The 23,743-nt window shown below is 41.4% G+C and overlaps 1 protein-coding gene across 9 annotated transcripts in view; it reads left to right on the top strand.

Moving 5' to 3' along the window:
• The window catches only part of LOC138970768 (serine-rich adhesin for platelets-like), a 162,479-nt gene extending 139,443 nt beyond the window's left edge, over nt 1-23,036 (top strand). For 6 of the 9 annotated variants that reach the window (XM_070343288.1, XM_070343287.1, XM_070343286.1 and 3 more), the window contains 3 exons: nt 7,864-7,905; nt 13,698-13,849; nt 17,949-23,036. In XM_070343288.1, the coding sequence (XP_070199389.1) occupies nt 7,864-7,905; nt 13,698-13,849; nt 17,949-18,135 (381 nt within the window). In that variant the 3' untranslated portion in view covers nt 18,136-23,036. The remainder of the gene's footprint in view (nt 1-7,863; nt 7,906-13,697; nt 13,850-17,948) is intronic. The other 3 variants (XM_070343282.1, XM_070343284.1, XM_070343285.1) reach the window with 3 other exon arrangements.
• The last annotated feature ends 707 nt before the right edge of the window (nt 23,037-23,743 follow it).

Genomic DNA, 23,743 nt, shown 5'->3' with positions numbered 1-23,743 from the left:
CTAGTTCTGCGTGGGATAAGATTGTGTGTATGCGTGTGACAAAAAAATGCATCAATACACCAGAAGGTTAGAGACAATATTTCAGCAAACGGTAGAATTTCAAGCTGCCATTAGTAGCCAGGAAACGGCTGCATTCCTGATCCCGAATAGGAAAATACCTGTGCAGTATTGAGTGGGTCTAGGATAGATTTTCAAGTCGCCAGGGCGGAAAAAAAATGGTAACGATTATCTAGTATAGTATTGCCGATACGCCCATGTTTGTTGCTATAGGATGTTGTCATGCAACTGGGCACACCGTGTTATTGGATCTAAGCTGTGTCGGATTTGATTAAAGCGTCTCGTCCTGGCCAATCGCGGACTAACTGTGAGAAGTGTCCGTTACGTGTAACTCTAGAAGTATGAGAAGAGATCATGTGTATACAGTGGAACCCCCTTTTTGAGACCTAAAAAAAATCTGTTTCAAAAATTAGGGTTTAGTCTTAAAATGGGGGTACATACATTTTATTGATGTTATGAGCAAAATTTGTGAAGAATAGCAGGGCCATAAAAAGGGGGAAGTCTGAAATGGGGGGTGTCGTAAAAGGGAGGTTCCATTGAACCGATAGTGGGTGTTACCTTGAAAACAAATCCACAGGGAACCCGACACTCGCAGTGTCTCACGTTAGCTGGAGCGTTGCAATCATAAAAAAGCTGTTATAGATAAGATATAAGTTGTATGCAACACTATAGGTATAATGACAGAAAATAAGTATATCTGTAGTGGGTGTAACCTGTTACATGTGTGGGTTTCGTGTAACTGTAAGTATAAGAACATATAATTAGTATGTCCGCGTAGTGGGTGTAACCGCAAGAGAGAAAACAACCCGCAAGGAAACAGACTCTTGACACTGAAGTCCAGTAAACTCATGAAAAATGAGGATGCATTCATGCCGGGCTGAAGGGCTTAGTGGAATTTTTGGTGGTCACGCCTGTTGGATTTCGTGAGCAACATGAGTACTGCCATTCATGTGATTCTAAAATATCGCCCATTAAAGCTGTGATGGATCTAGGATAGGTTTTAGACAAGCCAAGGAGAAACGAAAATGATCACGATTATCAAAAATAAGGACGAACTAGTGCTTTTGAGAAGGTGTAGATAGCCTACAACTATATTCACAGTCGTTACTCAGGGAATTGTATCGCAAATAATCATAGCATTTCCCCTGCGGTCAATAATGACACGAGAGGTCGTTGGTTTTAAAGTACGAACGAACATGGAAATAAAAGTTGGCTAGTAGATTATTATTCATACAGTGAATTGATTTTATTCATTAGGATCCCGTCTTGCTAAGATAGCAGATGTCACATAAGTCGAAATTTTTATCGTCACTTCGGGGGATGTCTTTGCGATATGGCTCAAGGCGTCTCACTCTTATTATTCATGACGATGTTCTCAGCTGACGTCATGCATACATAATTAATTATTGAATCGAACCAGACAGTGTAGATATTGCTTCAGCGGTTTGATGTCGTCACCTTCGTGTCTAATTTATTATAATTTTGGTTTCATACTTTAAAATCTCTGTACTTCATCTGACCGGTCGTTTTTAGTGTAGCAAGTGGTGTGTTGTTTTGGCTGTTTACACTGCATTTCATTTTTTTTAAGTTTTCCTCATGACTAAGCACTTTGTATATTTGAAGTGTCACCACATTGTCCTATGAAAAATGTGTTGACGTGTGAACTTTTTTTTAAGCTTTTCTGGCAAAATTCCTGCTGAATATTTCACACATATGCACGTCATGAGCTTCAACGGGCAAAACGCCCCGAATACCCCCAAAGCACTACTGTCACATATACACTTTGTGGCTTGCAACCTGTTATTTTTGCGTCCCACTGATGTGCCTACCCCCTTCTTCATCCCCCAACGCACCCGTCAACCTCCTACCCCCCCCCCCCCCCACCCTCCCTAAAAAACAAAAGAGGAAAAAACGACTCCTGCCCCGGTTTACAACAATTTATTTCAGCAAAATTGGTACAGTGGGTCTAAGCAATTCTATTTTCCGTGGCGCTATGATAACAAAGCTCCAGCCAAGAATAATTATTCACGGATTTTTTTGTTTTACCAGCAGTGAAAAAAGACTACTTTGTCAAACAGCCTGTTTCCTCCTCCGTTTCTCTTGAGATGTGTATTCGCTGTCTTACTGTGTGTAGCGGAGAAGACAGGTTTCAGCGTTGAGGCGGCTTGAGTATTTGTTAGTCTGAGGCAACCTGTTACATCATTCACGCGAACAAAGGTATATGTGTAGTAAAGCGGTTTTCTTGCCGTGTACTGCGAAATAACGGTATGAGCAGGAAATATTTCCCTGCCAAGAAATGTTCACCTTTTTTTTCTCTTCCCCCACTAAGAATTCTCGGTTATGTGGTGTGTAGTGTGTCACAACCTTCTTTCGTTTTTCGTGTGAAAATGTGTAGTTGTTTTTTTCTAGCTCGACAGCTTGAGCTTGACTTTAGAGAGCGACTTGCTAATTTGTTGATAACCGGAGATAGAAAATAACTAAGTTAATTCCGCGTGTTCGGTTGGTTGCTGGTGGTAGAAGGGTTACATGAGTACGAGCGAGTAAGACGCCGAGGTTATGAGGTAGGGTTGGTGTAGGGGGGGGGGGGGGGGGTACGCAGGGGGTTGCAGGTACTACCCCAAATGATGAAGCGGTTTCTCGCTTTAAACCATTTTATTCAGAGAATCACGTTACAAATAACAGTGCCACATACAATCAATGAAATAAATGGAGCACAACAAAGCTAAGCTTAGAAGCAGTGGTTTACTCCACGATGTATAGACAAAGCCGCTGATGCTAGAGAGAGAGAGAGAGAGACAGAGTGTAAGAGAGAGAGAGAGAGAGAGAGAGAGAGAGAGAGAGAGAGAGAGAGAGAGGGGATTGGGGGTGGGGGTGGTTGCAATAGAGAGAAGGACACTGAAGAGACGGACAGGGAGATGGAGAAGAGGGGGAGGGGGGGGGGGGGTGCTAAAAATACAAGAATAGCTACACATGATAAACTAAGTGTCGAAGGTTGGAGAGGGGATTGGGGGTGGGGGTGGTTCCAATAGAGAGAAGGACACTGAAGAGACGGACAGGGAGATGGAGAAGAGGGAGGGGGTGGGGGGGGGGGGGGGGTGCCAAATATACAAGAATAGCTACACATGATAATCTAAGTGTTAAAGGTTGATGTCAAGTCAGTCCGGAATAATCTGACACCCAAGAATAGAATGGCAGTCGTAGTATGCGGCTGTGCATAGTACGGCACTAGCAAACTTCAGACATAGCGAGTACAGTGTTCACGCGAGATATAGGCAAAGAACGGGAAACATTGCTAGCAGCAGCAGCATCATAGCAGACCCAGCCAGCCAGCCTCGGAGAAAGATGGAGGGGGGGCTGGAAATTCGTGTGGTCGTCTAACCTTTATGGAATGCTGTGCCAAGTCCGCCCGGCGTACGGCGGGCAAACGCGCTCTGTGCTAAAAGAAGGAAGTTCAAAGTCGTTGAGAGGAAGAGAGTGTGTGAGAGAGAGAGAGAGGCTTCACGGAAGATTGAAATCGTGAAAACATAAAAACCAACCATGGAGGTTAGTACATATCACCGCTTTTTTTTACCATTATTATGCTAATGTTGATTATGTGACGGTTTCTGTGAGCGTAGCGGTGGTGTAAATGGTCTGTACGGTCGATGGTTGTGAGATAATGTTGCAAGGATCGATGAAGGAACGCCAAATGTTGTGAGGAAGCGTCAGTTCAACGCAGACGAGGAAGGTTCTCTGAGTGTAGGAAGCTTGGGAGAGAAAGAGTGTGACTGTGTGAAAGAAACCACTTGCAGGAAACGCCATGCATGGTGGTGGATTTTTAGGCGGTAAAGCAACATGATGTAAGCGTGTAACGTGATACGTGGATTTTGAAAGAAGTGATAGTTCACGCGTGATAATACAGCGTGTAGCCAGTAGCGCGGATGTATGGGATTTTCTGATGGTCAGGATTTAAACTGTTTCTATGTATGCACAGGCCGAGGTAGACAGAGAGAGAGGAGAGAGAGAGAGAACGGTGTCAGGGGTAGGTTAGTGCCTCAGTGTTTTGTGCATGAAGTGGTATGGCACTTCTTGTAACCGTGGCAAAAGTACGATGGTGTCGAAGCTGTTCAATGGTATGAAGTGCTACAGTCACATACTGTACAGTACCCTCTTTAGTCACTGGTACAGTGCATCTTGCGAGATGATCGTAGCAGAAGTAAGAGGGTGCCTGCCCAGTAGCACGAAGTATAGAAGAACTCGCGTACTGTTCGTAAGGCACCTGTAGCATGAAGTATAGAACAACTCGCATACTGTTCGTAAGAGTTCAGGAACTTCGGAGCTAACATGAGGCATGCAGTGCCACCTTCTCTGAAACCCCAGACGTTTTGGATTGGTTCAGTCCACGCATGGAAAGTCAGAAACCACTTGCCAGATGCTCTGTAGAACTGTGCACAGCAATTTACAGCTAGGGTTCAACTCTTTTGGCCACGATGAATTCAAAACTGATGTTTTTGAATGGGCTTTTTTTTCTTCCTAATGTCCGATTTGCATTGTAAATTTGAAGTCAAAAGTGCTCGTTCAGGTCAGAATGAATAGTTTCGAAAGTCACTAAAGTGTATGATTCATTAGAAATTGGGCCAGTGACAAAATGCATAGCGTTCACAGTGAACTGATTTCAGGGCGTTGATGGGAGAGAGAGAGAGTATGTTGGTACAGTATGCGAACAATTTACGGTCTTTGCGCAGAGAACATGTGGGTAGACAGATAAGGACTTGACGCTTCATTTAACCACAGTGTGAAGTGACGTGTAACGCGCGTCAGTCATGAGTTCCCGTCGCGATATAACCTTCGTGGTTGAAAACGACGTTAAACACCAAATAAAGAAAAGTCAGTCATGAGTTATACAGGATGTGAACTAGTGATGAGTTGACGAAAAATCAGGTCATGCACAAAATGTTTCGAGGCACAGGCGATTGATGGAAAAAGTGCTGACTTGCTAGTGAATAAAAATCGTTTATTCGTCGAGTAGATTTGAATCGGATTCATGAATTTGTATGCGGGAAGGTTAATTCAGAAGCAGAGAGTAAGAAAATGTTGTTGATTCATAGTTTTGTCATACCTACTCAGCGTCAGTGTTAGTTGTCGATAAATGGCTTGGAGCGGTATATTATGTTAAATTATGTCTCTCCTAAATAGTGTTAAGTTTATATGGATCTACGGCGATCTGGGGTTCAGTTTATCTAAACGTCAAGGGAAGGCTAAAGATACGACTACCTGAAGCTGTGTATGTACATAAAACACATCAACAGGAAGGTACCGGGTGGGTGGGGGTTCAGTTTATCTAAACGTCAAGGGAAGGCTAAAGATACGACTACCTGAAGGGGCCTGTGTATGTACTTAAAACTCATCAACAGGAAGGTGGGTGGGTTGTTGTAAGTTGTTATCGATGTAGGAAATGACGTAAAACTCGCGTGTTGAACCTGACGGTCTTTAGATCGAGTCCTAAAATTGCAGCCTGCGGGTGAAGAACTCGTGGCTTCAAACCAATGAATGACGTATGCTTACGTAATGCATCACAAATCGCAAATGTTACTTTTATACTGATTGAGCATCTATCTTGACCAGGAAAAGTTAAACGGAAACGAAGACATAGTGTATTTTTGTAGCTATAAGGAAGATGTGAGATGGATACATCACAATTCCACCATTTGCTTTTCCTTGATTGAGTGTGTATGTCGATGCTGAGTTGAAAAATCTAACAGGGGAACGGAAACTTAGCGTGTATTTTTAGCAAGTTTTTTTCAGCTATAAGGAAGATGTAAGTTCATACCTGAGACGATTAATCACAATCCATCTGGTGCTTTTCCTTGATTGAGTGTGTATGTCAATGCTAAGCTGAAAAAGCTATCAGGGGAACGGAAAATTAGAGTGTATTTTTGGCAAGTTTGTGTAGCTACAAGGAAGATGAAAGTCCATATCCGAGTGGATACATCACTCATTTCACCTGTTGCTTTTCGTTGATTAGCCTAAGTGTGTATGTCAGTGTTGAGGGCTCTGAAAAAGCTTTCCGGGGAACGAAAACTCGGCGTGTATTGTAAGCAAGTTTCTTGTAGCTGAGAAGGATAAAAGTCCGTGTCTTAGTGCAGTTGATATCATTGGCAGTATGTACTATAGGTTCTGTGAGCAGTTGATTGGAAGATTTAGGAATGCGTGAGATTGGTCATTGGAAAGAAAGAGGATTTTTGGGGTGCAAGACATAAGTTTGGGATTGTTAGAAGTTAGTTCTAGGTAGGACAGTGTGAATGTAAGGGCAAACGACGTTGTAAGCATTTATGAATGATTGCAGCATGAAGAATTTCTTGTTTTATTTGATTGACCCATATAGACGACTTATTTAAAAGTGATTTAAAATAAGTACTTTTACGACACCACCATCTTCCCCCACCCCCTCCTGCCACTTTCCGTGAATGTTTAGTTAGTTGATAAAAGTCACAGCAGTTCTGTAGTTATAGGCAATGTATTTTGTTAAGCTTTCACTACAACCTGTGACAAGCACAGGTGCATCTGAGCGATTGATTTTTTTTGCATGTGAGTTTTTGCTGCGTGTGCCATTTTGTGTAGCTGTCATCAGTTTTGGCTGTGTGTTGTTTTTCTGCGGTAGCAATGTAGCTCCAAACGAATCAAAAATTCCTTGTTCACAGGGGGAATAGGGATGGAAAGAAACTTTAGCCAACACACAGATATACACACATGCATGCGAGCGCATGCAGACACACACGCAGACACACATGCAGAGAGACACACACAGATGCACGCACGCAAGCACGCTTGCACACACACGCACACACACACACAAGCATGCACGCACACACACATACACACACCACAACACAACGCAACACAATGACACAACCCAACACACAGTTCACCAATGTGCATGTCAAGATCGCCCGGAAGGCGGTTAGAGTTTGATCGAGGGTTAGCTGAGGGTCAGACGGACGTTCGCCAGGAAGTAATCGATGACTGTCTTTTCTCGTCTTTTTTACCCCGAGTGAAAGGGAAACACAGGTTGGAGCTGCATTGTTGTCGTTCCTACAGCTGACGAAACAAAATCTTGAATAAGTGTGTGTGCGTGTGTTTTGACAAACCCTTGAATCTGATCTTTGCCACGAGTGTTGAGCTCGGCTTTCATTTGAATCGTCCACAAACTGTTAGTGCAAATTCTGGGGAAAAAACACAATGGTATTATAGTTTTCCTTTGAAGCAGAATTTGATATGAACACTTCAACTTGGGCAAAGTAACCAGTCATGTTAGATTAAAACGGATCCCTCATCATCACATTAAATTATTTCCTCATATATCAAATATTCAAGGAGATATATATTTCCAGAAGCAGGTTTCATACATCGAAATCTTTGAGGCACAGCATCAATGGCAAAATCAGATTCAGGATTTAAAATGCTCAGCTTAGCTGTTGTTTTACTGTGGTTTATGCATATTGCAGGTTTTGTTTAGTTTTGAAATGCGTTGCATTTGCGTGTTTCAAACGTAATTCAGTGTACAAAACTGCACATTTCAGTTTGTTTTCAGCAGTGTTGTTTGGCTTGACCCTTTCCTCAGTGCTGCGTGTGTCGATGTAAACAATGATTGTGTGGTCGTTGTACAAAACTGCAAATTTGAGTTTTTATCAGCAGTTCTGTTTGGCTTATCCTTTTTTCGCAGTGCTGCTTGTATTCGAATGTAAATATTGCGTGTCTGTTGCCTTGTATTTATTTATTTCCCATTCCTGTGTGTTATCATCACCACCCCACCATTTCGTTTTCTAGGACTCGGAGGATAGAAACTCTAGCGAATCGACACCAGACCAGGTTTGTTGCGAGGGATACACAATCTTCTAACCACCAACAATCTGCATTCTCTTAGACTCGTGCCTACCCGAGGAATCTTACAATATCCACCACTAGCTATTGTCTGGGAATGTTCCGTGAATGCTTTTTTTGTGTGGGGATTACGGGTGCTGAAAAGGAATGTGGGTACTATCCGCCCCCCCCTCCCGCGCCCCCCCCCCCCCCTTCTCTCCTCCCAAACCCGCCCACTCTTACCAAGACACAGGACTTGTGGTTAAAATTGCATGGAAGGAGAAGAACTTCTTGTGAATGAAAAATAACCAGCCTTGTATTTGTATCTGGCGAGCTTCGTTGATAAACGTGGTTGAGGAAGACTGAAGTATTTTTTTTATTCTGAATGTCACTCCAAGCTAACTGTCTTTTATGAACAGTAATCTGATAAGTTGAAGAAGACAGCAATTCCCTTCAGACGAATGTTCTCGAGAAAAATTAGGACACCATTATTTCACAATTAGTTTTATCAAATAAGTAGACAATTAGTTCAAAATTGGTTCAACCACTGATCGTCAGATGTTACAAGATTACGTTGTCACTTCTGATCCCTCTGAGAAATACTACCACAAGTCCTGTTGTTTTGAAATGCATGGGGTTGCAAGGAATAGATTTAAACACTTCGAAATATTGGTAATTTCTGGTTCCTTTGAATTGAACATCAACTTATTTCATCAAATGTCCAAGGACAAACGTTTTCAATAAACATACAGTGTTTGGGATTTCATTACACTCTTTCCTGAATTTCATAAAGCTTAGTAGCATTTTATGTTTTATTTTTTGATGATTTTTTCCTATAGCCTTTCTCCCTTAGTGTTGTTCTGCTTTTTGAACTAATTGTGTGGTTGTTATCGCACTTGCTAACCGTATCGAGAGAACTAACTTGCTTGTGTTCCAACAATCTCCCAGTAAACTGAATAATCTATGAATATCGCGGTACAAACACACAGCATCTGTCTGGACATCTGCGAAAGTCAACCCCCCCCCCCCCCCCCCAAAAAAAAAAAAAAAAAAAAGGAAAAAAAATAAAATAAAATAAAACTGAACGCATCAGCATTTGCGTCAGTTCCATTTTTCAATTTAGCGAATTGAATATTGCTCCCCCAGCCACTATTCCCCGTAGGCGGCGCTCAGAAAGATTGCAGTCGTAAAGCAGCATTTGAGGAGCATGCGAGATGGGTCATGGAAAGAAGAGATTGATGCGGGGTTAAAAATAAAATAAAATAAAAGTGTGCGTGGAAACGCTTGGCAAGAAGGGATCGATAGAGAAGTGTGTATGTGTGGCAGCTGCCAGGGTTATGGGGAATAGAAGTGGCAGTCAAAGGCATAGTCCATCCCGTGAAAACAGTTTGGACCACCCGACTTGTACATGGTATTGGAAGATCCCGCCACTTGGACACATACTAAACGTTGAGAGCCTGGTTGCTTCTGTGCACAGTGGGACTTAGAGTTTTGAATGGGGGGTGGGATGAATTCAATTCTTGACGGATACAAGGCAAGACGAGGGTAGGCCTATATTTCACAAAAGCCCTTAGGGGTACATGAATACAACACAAAATACAGAAACAAAAACGCAAACTGTTTCAACAATACAACGATTCGGGTGGTCATTTGTGAAATTAATTCACCAACAAATGTCTCACTCTGCCTGGCTAGATTTAAGACTGTGAGTAGATCGTTTACTAAGGAAAGGACTATTATGGCTGGGAAAAAAATAAAAAGGAAAACACCCTTGCTGACCGTTCGCTTGTGCATGCCAAGTCTGCCTGGCATGGCTGTCAGTCCCGACCCCTTGCATGTCTTCTCTCTTTAGGTGGGCTCTTCTAACCAAGGAAGCATTGCGTGCAACTGTGGTTTGTTTTCCTTGCATGACCGTGCACTCTTGATTTTAGCAGGGTATCTGAGAAAAAGAGAGTGGTTTGAAAATACAGTGGAACCCCCCTTTTAAGACCCCCCCCCCCCCCCCCCCCCATTTTAAGACTCCCTCCTTTTTAAGACCTGATTTTCTCAGACTTTCTGTTCATAACCTCTGTAGAATTACCCCCATTTTAAGACTCCCTGCTTTTTAAGACCCGATGTTCTCAGATCTGTGGAGGTCTTGGGGTGTTTCACTGTACTGTGCATACAAACGTCTTTGGTTGTGGAAAGCCAGCGTCCTGTATACGTCCTTCTTTTTGGTTATTCAAGGAAGCGCTTTGCATGAGGGACGTTACTAATTGAGATGTCAGGAAGTTACTTCTGTTAGTTGACGCGAGAGCTTGCATGAGTACTCCACAGGCACTTGACACAGGGTGTGTTGGTACTTCGCAGTGCATTAATACTAAGCAGGAGAGCCCCCCCCCCCCCCCCCAACACCAGCCCCCACCAACTCTACATCAAGTGTCTGTGGAGTAAGTCATAAGCTGTCGGGAAAAACAGTTATTATTACAATCTTTCCGCACAGTCAAGACTCTAGAACTCACTGACTATTATGTATCTTGCTTTAAGTGTACGCAAGCTGGATGTTGCTAGTTTGCTTGCGTGCAACAACTTCTTTGGGACGAGCTTTCGATGTTGTAGCACAACAAATTATCGGTATTTATGTTGTACTTGCTTCCTGCCGGAAAATTAATTGTTTCTTTCGTTTTTCCACTGGCCTTCTCTAAGTATAAAATCAATATTCCAGCTTTGGAAAGGGGGCGAAGTTTCCAGGCCAACTGAACATGAAATTGCAAGATCAAAACCTCCCGATTATCTCATACAGTATATGAATAAGCTCTCATAACTACTTACTTAATACTTATTGTACGTTTTTCTGGCTTCCTGTTTTAATACTGCTTGGTCTGACTTTGATTTTGACCACTAATTTTAATCAAAATATTGGGTTTGTTTTTCTTGTTTACGTTTACAGCGCTACTTACTGATGTTATTTCTTTAACAGCTCTGCAAGCTTGGTTTAGTCTTTTACCTCATACGCCAAAGTAGTGGCCGTATCCGCAAAAAGATCATTATTAAGATAGATCTAATCATCACCCAAAACAAGTTACTAAACACTCTTTAATGGATATAAATAGGACCATCATTTAAATATTGAACAAGATTACTGAACGAGAAAAGTCAACTGACAAGACAAATTACAATATGTGCGCAAGGAAAATAAAAGCTAAAGAACATGATCATAATAGAATCAAAGTCTGTGTGTTTTGTTCGTCGTAATTAACTTCTTCCTATGTCTTTGTTTGGTCAGAATTCGAATTTGAGTTTATAAGGCATGACGTAATTGGAACTGTGAGCACTAGCATTGGGAAAGTTTATAGATGTTGTTGTTTAGTGACGTGTCTTTATTGTAGTTTCGAACTTTGAATGACTTGTATGAAGATTTGCATTAGTAGAAAATGTTGTTATTGTTAGATAATAACCGCCCTTTTCTTTCAGCTAATCTCACGCATGGGTTCATCACCATTGTGTTTTGTCTGTGTCATCTTCATACCACCATTTTTTTGTCCCTACTCCCTCCTCAGTGTCTCCCACACCCCCACCCTGTCTAGCTTGGTTTAGTAATTGATAGTCCTCCAATTCCTAACAGAACAGTGTCATAGTCTTGCCGGTACAGACAGGCCTTTCTGTTGTCTGCGGGAGACTGAAGCCCTCACCACCTTGTGAATAGGTCTCATCTGTTAAATTCACAGACACACACTCACACTCACACACACACACACACACACACACACAAACACACATAGCCCCCCACCCCACCCCCACCCCACCCCCCCCCCCCCCCCCACCTCCGTCGCACACACTCACATAGCCCCCCTGCCGCACACACACACACACAGCCCCCCTGCCGCACACACACACACATAGCCCCCTGCCGCACACACACACATAGCCCCCGGCCCCTGCCGCACACACACACATAGCCCCCTGCCGCACACACACACATAGCCCCCCTGCCGCGCACACACACATAGCCCCCCTGCCGCACACACACACATAGCCCCCCTGCCGCACACACACACATAGCCCCCCTGCCGCACACACACACATAGCCCCCCGGCCCCTGCCGCACACACACACATAGCCCCCCTGCCGCACACACACACATAGCCCCCCTGCCGCACACACACACATAGCCCCCCTGCCGCACACACACACATAGCCCCCCTGCCGCACACACACACATAGCCCCCCTGCCGCACACACACACATAGCCCCCCTGCCGCACACACACACATAGCCCCCCTGCCGCACACACACACATAGCCCCCCGGCCCCTGCCGCACACACACACATAGCCCCCCTGCCGCACACACACACATAGCCCCCCTGCCGCACACACACACATAGCCCCCCTGCCGCACACACACACATAGCCCCCCTGCCGCACACACACACACACATAGCCCCCCTGCCGCACACACACACATAGCCCCCCTGCCGCACACACACACATAGCCCCCCGGCCCCTGCCGCACACACACACATAGCCCCCCTGCCGCACACACACACACACATAGCCCCCCTGCCGCACACACACACATAGCCCCCCTGCCGCACACACACACATAGCCCCCCTGCCGCACACACACACATAGCCCCCCTGCCGCACACACACACATAGCCCCCCGGCCCCTGCCGCACACACACACACACACATAGCCCCCCTGCCGCACACACACACACACACATAGCCCCCCCAACGCACACACACATAGCCCCCTGCCGCACACACACATAGCCCCCGCCGCACACACACATAGCCCCCCAGCCGCACACACACACACATAGCCCCCCCCCCCCCCCGCACACACACCACCCCGCCCCTCCCCCTCCAATCCCTACCTCCTTGCCTCAATGGATAACCTTCCACAGATCAGTGAACCAAAAAAAATCAGTCTCTGCTGAAAGTGTCCTTGTTGGTAAACCTGACCAACATAATAGTTTTCTACAATTGTATTTGAAAGGTGAACTACTAATTCCAACCAACAGCAAAACAGTTGCATGTTTCTTTTCTTGGCCTTGGCTGGTGAAATGAACCCTTGCACTGGTTAGTTTAGTTACAATATCATCATTCCTCTTTTTTTGCCATGCATTTTATTTATACCACCTGCCTTTTTGCATTTTAGTTTGCTTGTCTTATTTACTTCATCCCATTGCATTGGTTTTGTTTCCTTATTTCACTTTGATTTGTTTGCTTTTTGGTTTGTTATTACTAAAACTTCAGTTGAAAAATGCAAGCTGATGGAAAGAAATGCAACTTGTATCAGTGAAAATGTCTTGTTTACCAAGATAAAAAGGAAATCATCTTTCCCTGCACATCTTTCAGGGAGAAAGTTCTCCTAAGTCAGAAATTCAAAATTACTCCATTTTTGCTATAAGTAAATGCCTTTGGGTAGAAAAAGTTTCAAATCAACAAAAAACATTTTGCAAGTTTTCTTATCAGAGGAAGTTGCTTTTCTTTCCACTAGTGCAGTTCATGTTTTGATTGTTACCCAGTTTGCTTTTGGTTGATTTTATTCTGGTTTTATTTTAATTTTGTGGTTGGCTAGCAAAGGATTGAAGTTTATTTTTTTAATATTTGCATTTGATTTTTTTCTTTTCATTTTTTTTCTTCATTATTTTACTGACTTTGACTGCTGACATTATTAACCTTTCCATTTGACCATTGACACGACCATTATTAACCCTTTTTGCTGCCTCGTAAAGGGCACGCTGATGACGACGGTTAATTACTCAATTAATTACACCACACTAATGCCCGCTCTCCCTCACTCCATCGTCAGGTGGGGCGCAGCAAGAGTATGAGGGTGGCCGTTCAGCTGGAGAAATGCGGAGCCTGCCAGAAAACCGTTTACGCGATGGAAAAGATTGAGATTGAGAAACACGCGTACCACAAGAGCTGCTTTAGGTGTTCGCACTGCCATTGCATACTTACGTAAGGATACACTCCAACCACCTCCTCCTACTCCTCCTCCTCCTCCATGGAAGGGAGGGAACGGATCGTTTGGGGACACCATTCTCCTTCTCCTATTCCTTCTACTTCTACTACTTCTTCTCATTCTCCGCCTCTTCCTCCCTTATCTACTTCTGCCGGTGCTACTTCGTCTGCTTCCTGATCTTCAGTGTCCAGACTCGGCGTCAAAACTCGCCCAACGAGAAAGCATCTTCCTCCTCCTCAGCGAAGAAGAGATTTTGATTAGCACCATCAAGATAATTAAGCCTTTTGTTCATTTGAGAAATTTCATGTTCAAATAGATGGATGAAAAGTGTCGAGGATTGGAGTCGGAAACCGATTAAATAGTTGCGGAAAGGAAAAAAAATACACTGTCACCCAAGTTGGGTTTTTTCAAAGTTCATCAGAAATTTAAGTTGTATTTTAAATGGAAGTTGTTTTTTTGTTTTCAAGATACGTTTGAAATGGTTTTTGGATTTTTAAAAAGAAATCTTGCCAAAACTGCAAACTGAGCAGAGTTATGAAAAGCCAACATGGAGAAAAAGACAGATGACAAAACTTTGATGGGAATTCTTCAGAGGAAAGAAGACAAGAAAGAGCCATCCCTGGCGGAAAAAAAGAAACACATACACAACAACGACAACAACAAAAAGCAACAACAACAATAACAAACAAAATACAAAAATACTTAGGGCAAAATTGTGGCTAGAAAAAAGAATCTATTTTTTTGGTAGTTGAATCAAGTTTTACTTGCTTTTATCATTAGCTGTGCAGTATATCATTTTAAGATTTTCTATTATCATGCAGTAGATAGCGATTTATTTTATTTTATTTGTTTGCAAAGGTGAAGGAAACGTAAACAGAAATATTGACAGATTTTGTTTTTACTGCTTTTGAATAGTACTTAGATCCTAGAACTGAGAAAATGAAGATGCTGATTGATAATGCAAGTTAGTTTGCAGAACATAGAAGCAAGAAAATCACAGCATTTAGAGCATTAGAATCAGAATCTTAGTGTGAAGATAATGGAAATCAGGAAAGAGAGGGGGAAGTAATTATAAGGAGAAAGAAAAAATACAAAGGAGATAGGTTTATGGCTCAAGAATCTTTGGAGAGCAAATGAACTAATAAAGTCTTCTTTCCCTGGTTGTAGATAAGGCAAGACGTGAATGAAAAAGCTCTGATCTCCAAAAAAAGAAAAAGGAAAAATACAAAAGGTAGTGGATGCTACCAAGTCCTGCCCAAGGACTCTGTAATCCATCTACTTTGATCATCGGCATTGACCCTCGGATGTAATGTAGTAAGGGAGGTAATATTGTGTGTCAAGGAGACGTGTGGTTCTGTGCCTGGATTATGTGACACGAGGACATTTTCTCAGCGGAAAAAAAAAGAAGAAGATTTGGAGTGGCTGCACCTTTTGTGCTTCTATTGTTACGTCACCATATTGTTTACTGTTGAGGAGGAAGGTGTGATCTGTGTTTGGGTGAGTTCTGACAAAGGGAAGAAACAAGGAAAAGGAGGTGACACCAGCTACACCTTGATAAAAACAAAGCACACGAAACGCTATCATCACATAGAAAACTCCCCACCCTGATCCTCTGATGGCTCTGCACAGAATCCAGGGTATACTGCAGCTGTGACATTGACCCTTAGATGGGTCAAGTTGACCTTGACCTTTGGATGGGGTAAATTGACCTTGACCTGTAATTTCCTTTTAAGACCTAGATTCTAAAGGGGCTTTGCCTTTCTGATCAAAAACCTTAATCCCCCCCCCCTCCTCCTCCTCCACCCCATCCCCTTTGCATCTGTCATTTTTCACCTTCCTGAAATCAAATAATATGTCAAGGTAATAGGCTGCAGTGTACCTTGGTGACTGTGTAATGTATTGCCCGAAATGTCAATAGATTGCCCCAAATACATATGGTATTTGGAAGCCAAATAGCCTATACACCGCAGCTTACGGTAAGAAATGGTGGTTTGTATAAAGACACATATAATGCATAGTATTGGTGAGCTACAGTGATGTGTATAATTATATAACGTGTGGTATGCTGTTTAGATCGGTATACCATCTGAATTAAGGCTGCCTTATTTTGCCTTTAACTGAATGACAACCCCTGGCATCCAGTCATTGTAAGTGTAACCTCCCTCTTAATCAGAATAGATTTCCCATCTGCCTTGTATCTCTATAAAAAAGAATAAAAACACCAATAATCCCCCCCCCCCCCCCCCCCACAAAAAACAAACAAAAAAAAAAAACAGAAAAGAAAAAAACACAGAATTTACCCTCATTGCCTTAGCTGGGCTGTGTGAACCATTTCTTTGTCTTAAAAGGTAAAATGTCTGGTTAGATTCCCATCCTACGCCACTTTCTACCCTGCTCCAATAATTGCAACACCCATGACCATATAGATCTAAAACAGATGTAAGTGGTTTGACTGCTTTACATATTGTATCTAACACAAGCAGCTTTGGACGTGTTGTATGAAGGCAGGTCTCAAGATTCGGTGGGCACACACCACTATCTGATGGTGTAGCAAAGACAACAAAAGAGTGCTAGAATAACCCATGTGATGAAAGCTACTCTGGCATTTAACAAATAAATCTTGTCAGAATTCGTGGAAGAAATGAACAACCTAAGACCGTTCATCAAATTCATGAAATAAGAAATAAATGAATATAACTTCTTTTTTTTAACTTAAAGTTAAAACACTAACGCTTACTGTTTTATTTTTTATTTTTTCATCATCCCTTTCAGCCTTTGTGACCCCCAAAAAACACAGAATGGAGGAAATGTTACCAGTTAACAACCAGAAACATGTTTTGTTGAATGTTATAAAGTTACTTGTTTTGAATGTATACCTCCCTTTTTTTGCTGTCAATCAGACTTTGCCTGCATGTTTAATGGCTTCTTTCCAATCGTTTTGAGAATTAATCTGCATGAAATACGAACAGCAGAGCTTGTCTGAAGCGCATGTTGTCTCCCCCTTCCATTCTGAATTCAGGATTGTATTGTATTGGAGAACTGTTTTGATGTTAGCTGAAAATGGTTTACCCTTTGTCTATGATATGAAAAGCATGAAGTACACCGTCTGCCAAGCAGAGAGATTGGACGTGAATGTGTTTAACAGAATGTCAGAATACACATGTATTTTGTAGCATCATTGTGACTAATCATCCCTGTCCTGAGGTTTTTAGGAACAAATCGAGTATTAGCAGAATGTGGATAATTTGTGATAAAGGAGAAGAGAGTTTAGAATGAAGGATAGAACAGAAAATCCCACCACCAACAAGACTTGACCCCTGACCCCAGTAGATTTCTTTTTCTGCTCAGCCTTAGAATTCTGCCTGTCTGTCTGTCTGTCCGTCTTTCTATCTATCTGTGACTCTTTTCTCTCTTTCTCTACTCCCCCCCCCCCCTCTCTCTCTCTCTCTCTCTCTCTCTCCCTCTCTCTCTCTCTCTCTCTCTCCCTCTCCCTCTCTCTCTCTCTCTCTCCCTCTCCCTCTCCCTCTCTCTCCCCCCTTCTCTCTCTCCCTCCTTCTCTCTCTCCCTGCTCTCTCTCCTCTCTCTCTCTCTCCCCCCTTTTCTGTCTGTCTGTCTTTCTCTCTGCGTCTCTCTCTCTGTTTTACCTGTACCCTGGTTGTCTGCTCTTCTCCCCTGGAGTCTGTCTCTGTGTGTGATTTGTCTCCCTTCCTTTTACTCTCTCTCTCTCTCTGTCTGTCTCTCTCTCTTTCTCTGTCTCTCTCTTTCTCTCTCTCTCTCTCTGTCTCTCTCTCTCTGTCTGTCTCTCTCTCTCTCTTTCTCTCTCTCTCTCTCTCTCTCTCTCTCTCTCTCTCTCTCTCTTCAATTGTTTTCCAAATGATCTGGCTTTGGTAATGTGATAGATAGTCATGATTTTATGTGTTATTGAAGTTTTATGTTTTGATGCTTTTAAAGCTTGCAATGTTTTCAATGTTTTCAAGTTTCATGTATGTATTTTGCAATTTTTTTTTATCATCAGTATAGATCTTCCTTTTAAGGGAGGGAATACTTGAAAATCCTCAGCAACCGTGTCTTACTTTACACTGTTTTTGTCCACAGACCCAAAACGTTCGCAATTAACCGGAGCGTACTGTTTTGCACCAACCACTACAAGCAACTGTTCGCCACCAAAGGTAACTACGACGAGGGCTTCGGCCATGACCAGCACAAGAAGGCTTGGAAGAGCGAGCCCAGCTTAGCAGACGAGAAACAACCAAACAACGGCACGGAAGAGACGCAACAATAGTCCAAGGCTTATATACCCACTTTTTATTTTATTTTTTTATTCTTTGTAGGCAGTATAATAATTATAGACATTTTTGTATAGAATTAACAATGATGATGATGACTATGTAAATGACTTTTTATTTTGTTTTTGTTGTTTTGAATTTGTGAAGTGTGTGTAAAATCACAGGCTGTAACTTTTTGCCGAGGAAACCTGCATTTTGTTGGGATTTGAAGTGCAGTTTACAGAAGATCTACTCGGCCGTTATTTTAATGCAGATTTAGTTTTTCTTGTAATGTATTGTAACCGCACTTTTAGGATTTTCTAAGAATTTGGAAAAAACAAGTCAGGCTTAAAGTATGGATAAGTTTAAGAAACACCAGTTGTCCGAGTGTGTGGTTGCTTGTTTGCAACAATTCAAGGGAAGTAACCAATCTAGCTTTTACCTGGATGGAAAAAGTAATGCTTTGAGCACTTATCTTTTTGCCTTCCCTTGTAAATGTAATACGATTTTATGTTCACGACAAAAATATCTGTTGTTATCTTGGAATAATTATCTACACCATTTAAAAAGTAGAAGATTGGAAGGATTTCCAAGATTGAACATGAAATCTTTTTCTGCAAGTAGAAATATCCATTCTAGTAGAACGAGGACACATTTTGGAGGAATAAAGTGTATTCAGCAAACCTGGTTAAACAATGAATGATTTTTAAGAAAGGTTCATGTTGAAGTTTGTGATTTCTAACATAAATCAGGCAACTTCAGCAAAATCTTTCCAATATATTTTTACAAACAGAATTGTGAGATTAATTATTGAGCAAATGTGAATAAAACATCACTGAAAAATACTTCCAATACTTCCAGCCTGTGATTTGTTACATGCTGGATGCTTCTGTGCTTGCTCTCTGTCTGTCGGCTAAATGTGTGCATTTGTGACGTGATGTCCGTTGGTAATATTGAATAATCATGATGGCGAAACTTCAATCTACACACCGGTTGGAAGTAATCTTATTTTAATTTTTCCATTTTCTACATCATTTTTGTACTGGCTTATCGAGAGGGAATATTGCTGCCGCCACTTCTAGTTTTTCTGTATTATAATTAGCCTTCAAATATCGCGTGCTTTGTTTGTGTGTTGTCTTGTAAACGAAACTGACTGATTTTTTTCTCTGTAAAAAGTGCGGGTAAAGAAGGAATTTGTGTATGCTCGAATCAAAAAGCGGACACAATTTGGATTACAGAACATTTACTGTAAGGTGTTAATTAAAGGAGTCGATGTGAATTACTTAGTCAAGAAATTGTTATGCTGTTAAAGATAAAACTCTAAGTGCCTATCAAACTAATGGAAAAGGTATAAAGTAGATGTTTCTTTTCAGTAAAGTGCAATACTCACTCATGAATTTTCGAATAGTCTTTTCATTAACATTACAGCAATGAGGCATAAAACTGTAAATCAAGTTTGGCTTTTACTGTGGAGTTACTTTTCCATATTTCATTTTTTTGTTTGTTCAGTTTGAAAAAAACCCTGATTTCATGTAGAAATAATGTTTTAGATACAATATTAAGGAAAAGAGTGACATTTCAATGGTTCTAAAAGACAGAGATAAAATGTCAGAAGAAACATCAAAATATGGAAGAGGAATGTCAAAGGATTTGGAAAGCTTTGAGAGAAAGCGAGCATTGTAATATTTTCTCTACTTGTATTATTTCATGTTTTTTGTCTACTTTGTGTGTATGTTGAAACTAGCCTAGTAGTTCTTGTTTTGTTATTTTTTCATGATTACTTTTGTGTACAGCTCTGAACATTTATTTATTGATATTCTTCATTACTCATGCTACTGTCATCTGCAGAAGGAAAGTATCAACCATGTCTTTTTTGCTCAAATGATTTCAAATGAAACAGATATTGTAAGTTACAGAGAGAGAAAGAAGGCACTGCATGTTTGTTTGCATAATTTCTTTCTCATCTGAAAACAGATTAATTAGAAATTTGACTGTTCAGTGTTCTGCATCTGTTCGATTTGATTTGATGCAAATTAAGTTTTAAAAAATGCCATAATAATTTCCACCATAATAACACCACCCACAAAGATGAGACGAATAATGTTCACGTTTAGGTAGATCGAACATTTTAACACCATTTCATTCATGACCACCGTTACATTACATTTCCAATTTCTTTGTGTATTTTTTTTTTCTAATTGAGTCCTGTATACAGTGATTACATTGTCAATGGTATTATACCTTGTTGAATTTGCATACACCAAATAAACTTGTTCTTCCAGCTAGAAGTTGTCTATTTATTCCTGAGAGTGTGTCGATTTTCTGGAAAACATGCCAGATGAAAATTGATTGTGTTCCAAAGAGATGTGCTGATTCTGTGTTCAGTAAAGGTTTGAATTGTAAATGACTTGGTGTTAAGAAAGTATTTTAACATAAAGCAGCTTAGAAGATGCTGGTGTGTATAAAAGCTATGCAACGAAAGCTCAATGAGGTTTTTCTTCATTCATTTCAAATTGACTCCAAAACAATAAACGATAAACTGTTCCTACAATGTCAGAAATGAATATCTTGCATCTCATTGGCTGTTCAACATCTCCTGACAGTTCTGCCGTGATTTGATTGGTTATGGAATGTTCATGTGACCCAAGAACTGCTGTTTGATTGGCTCACAAGAAGGGCAAGCATCTGTTATCTTCCAACAGCATTGCATATTTTTTCCAATTTCCACTGCTCTGGTGGTCTGTGGTGAAGCCTGTAATTTCAACATGTAGCCAAAATGAACAAAGCTATAGTTTTGGACTATGCATTTGTTCTGTCCTGTGGCAGTTCGGTCGTCAGTTTGGTAGTCATGGATGTGTAGTTCCTCTTTTTATGAACAACAGTTAAATGAGGAATTACACAATTTTTGTAAAGGCCGTACTTTGTGTACAAACTCAATCTGATCATTTGTTTTTGCATGTATTGTGCAGTCCCCCCGCGGGTTAGGTGGAAGAATTTACCCGATGCTCCCCAGCATGTCGTAAGAGGCGACTAACGGATTCTGTTTCTCCTTTTACCCTTGTTAAGTGTTTCTTGTATAGAATATAGTCAATGTTTGTTAAGATTTTAGTCAAGCAGTATGCAAAAAATGTTAAGTCCTTTGTACTGGAAACTTGCATTCTCCCAGTAAGGTCATATATTGTACTACTAGATGAATACCCGCTTCGCCGGGAAGAAGTCGAGCCGAATACCCGGCTGCGCCGGGGACCGCACGAAGGAAGGGAGATAAACGCGCCAAACACTGGAGAAGAGTAAAAATAGTATAACGGAAATATGGATTGAGCGTTGTCGACAGTGACCTTCTAAAAATAGAAACAGAAATATGGATTGACGCCACACGAAGGAAGGGAGATAAACGCTGAAAACACTGGAGAAGATAAGGAAGAGTTACTGGGAATAGATCCAGAGAAAAACCAAAATCGGTTCAGCGCTGCGCCCTGAGAGCACGTGTTGAAATATCTCATCGATGAGGTTGTGTCCGGGGTGTAGCTGAATACGGTCTCCAAATTTGAAAAAGATCCACCGAGAACTTTGGCCGTGCATCGCGGACACACACACACACACACACACACACACACACACACAGACAGACACAAGTCGTATATATATATAGATAGAAGACGTTGCAAGCCCCTGGAGCAATTTTTTGATCAGTGCTTTTGTGAACAAGAAACAATTAACAAGTGGCTCTATCCCATCTCCCCCCTTTCCCCGTCGCGATATAACCTTGAACGGTTGAAAACGACGTTAAACACCAAATAAAGAAAGTATTGTGCAGTTTTAAATGTTGAACTTGTAACAAACAACTGCGTTTGTTTTGTAAAATATTTCTGTTGCTTTTCTTTTTTGTGTGTAGATGAACTGCCATGTTATTCAGCATGTTTCTCTTCCATTTCACTGCTTCTGTATAAAGCTGAATTTGTTTTTGTATCAAAAGAAAACTTTTTTGTCAGCCGATTTTACTATATATACTCCTGTGAACATACAATATCTACTCAATTTTATTTTTGTACAACTTTTTTGTTGTCCGCTGAAAGTTGTTTTTGTTGCTGCTATTGCAATGTTGCTTTAGCCTTGATTTTGTAAGTGTTTCTTTGTTTGTTTGTTTTTTGCATGAGTGAAGACTTGGACACGTCTTGAAGATCAAAGTATTTCAGTTTTTAAGGTGCTGTGTTCATTGTGACGTGGTCATTCTCAAAGAGAAAAAGTTTGATCATGGTTGTTTTTATCGTTTCAAGACTATCCTGCTTGTCTTAGGTTCAAACATTCAGTTTCATTAGGCTTCAGCAGTGCTTTTACGTTTTTCATAACCAGTTGATCATTTGTGTAAATTGAAAGAGCTCAGTGTTTTTTCTGTTGTTTGCAAACGATGTTTCAAAAGTAAAGAATCTGTTGCCAAAATGTAAATGTGAAGTGGCCAGGCACAAATAAATCTGCAATTGTCTTTGTCGCTTGAAGAAAACAGTTCCACCAACGAAGGCAAATCTGACGTGGTGCAGTCAGTAGCGCGGACTGTTGCTTAAAGGATTCTAATGCCATTGTTAGTTTGCTGTTTATGAAAGCACACAACTTAAGTTTTTCTTTCAGTTTGTTCAGAACGAGACAAATTAATCACGATAAGGCACGATGTTTGAGCTCAAAAGGATTGTCTACAAGTTGAGTGACGGAGAGTGATGATACAACTTAATTAATGCTCTTCATCATATGATCAGAAATACAGTGAAATATGTTTGAGGTCTAAACTGAGGCTTGTCTACAAGTGAAGTGAAGGAAAATTAACTTAATTGCTCTTCATCATGACTTCTTCTGTTCTGTTCGTGGTTCAAGAGCATTTTGTACACAATTTGGTACCTACTGCAATAAACTCTTGTTCAGCTTATCACTCCCTCTGTTCGCGATTGTGTGAATGTGTGTTTGTACGTGTGTGTGGAACAGGTTGTTGGTGATTACATCTGGTGAGTGTGTGTGTGTTTGAGCGTGTCTGTGTGTTGTCACGAAAGGGTTGGTGATATTAGTTTGCGCGAGAGACACGTTTGCTAGATTCTGTTCGTTTAAGAGCTTGTAAGATCGGAATATACTGTTTTCTTTCTTGGCGAATCACGAATACGTATAATGTGAGACAATTAGAACGTACAAACATACTTTCTCTCTCTCAGAATTTTTTGGTGAATTAATTTCCGATAAAGCACCACTGCCTTTTAGGAGATTAATTCTTAAAAATAAAAACTGCAAGCACAGAGAGCACCCACGCTATTCAGTTTTGGTATTTGAGCAAGTGGAGGGATGGTCTTATCCCATGTAAAAGCCTCAACAGATGTGAGACGGTGAGGCGGCGAACTGTTTTTACGACGCGGAGTGGCCGGGCCTTTAACAGGACTTATTTTGAAGACAGATGTCTACATTCCACAACGCGGAGTGGGCCTTTAACAGGACTTATTGTGAAGACAGATGTCTACATTCCACAACGCAAAAGAAAACAAATTCCACCAGCCAGACAAGAACTGTAACTGTACATCGTTTGTTTGATTTTACATTTAGTCAAGTTTTGACACGAAGATAGCATCCTGAACTCAGGTCAAAATGAGT

Source organism: Littorina saxatilis, linkage group LG7, assembly GCF_037325665.1.
Source record: "Littorina saxatilis isolate snail1 linkage group LG7, US_GU_Lsax_2.0, whole genome shotgun sequence".
Lineage (NCBI taxonomy): Eukaryota > Metazoa > Mollusca > Gastropoda > Littorinimorpha > Littorinidae > Littorina > Littorina saxatilis.
Note: the sequence above shows the minus strand (reverse complement) of the source record. Positions and strands in the feature narration are given on the sequence as shown.